Raw genomic sequence first — 571 nt, forward strand, 5'->3', positions numbered from 1 at the left:
TTCTACGGACCTCAGACTGTTACATCCGGGCCGCCAAACTGCAGACATGCCCCAGTCACTGGGCTGTGCTCTAAAATCAGCATTTTAATGGAGGCCTGGCATTCTGTGGCAGACAGAGGACTCCGCACCTGTAGGGGGCGCCAGCGTGCACGGCTTCCTCTCTATGTCAGATCCTCCCTGAGGTTGCTGCACTGAGGCATCCATTTTGCATTTCTAAGGTGTTTCTCAGGTTTATGGAAGTTGTAGACCCACTCAAAGAATGTTTTTACTAAACTGGTCAATAAAGAAGTAATTTCTTCATTTTAATTCTTTTTTAATCTCCAGCGGATCAGATGAAGTCCATGAGCTGAAACCCTGCGAGGCTCGGCGGTTCGTGTGGGACGACCCAGGAGGAACCCGTAAGCTCTGCTGGAGCTGCAAAGGCCGTTCAGAAGAACTGGATCTGCTGAAGGTGTGACTCACGCCAACGTACCCTAACCAACCCTAACCAACCCTGACCAACCCTAACCAACCCTGACCAACCCTGACCAACCCTAACCAACCCTGACCAACCCTAACCAACCCTGACCAA

The 571-nt window shown here is 51.1% G+C and overlaps 1 protein-coding gene across 1 annotated transcript in view; it reads left to right on the forward strand.

Moving 5' to 3' along the window:
- The window catches only part of vps13c (vacuolar protein sorting 13 homolog C (S. cerevisiae)), a gene marked incomplete at its 5' end in the record, with an annotated part of 63,493 nt that overhangs the window by 44,980 nt on the left and 17,942 nt on the right, over positions 1–571 (forward strand). Inside the window, 2 exons of the mRNA XM_015402000.1 lie at positions 113–165; positions 325–451. Of these exons, the coding sequence (XP_015257486.1) occupies positions 113–165; positions 325–451 (180 nt within the window). The remainder of the gene's footprint in view (positions 1–112; positions 166–324; positions 452–571) is intronic.

This window comes from Cyprinodon variegatus, unplaced genomic scaffold (assembly GCF_000732505.1).
Source record: "Cyprinodon variegatus isolate N-32 unplaced genomic scaffold, C_variegatus-1.0 Scaffold1283, whole genome shotgun sequence".
NCBI classification, from domain to species: domain Eukaryota; kingdom Metazoa; phylum Chordata; class Actinopteri; order Cyprinodontiformes; family Cyprinodontidae; genus Cyprinodon; species Cyprinodon variegatus.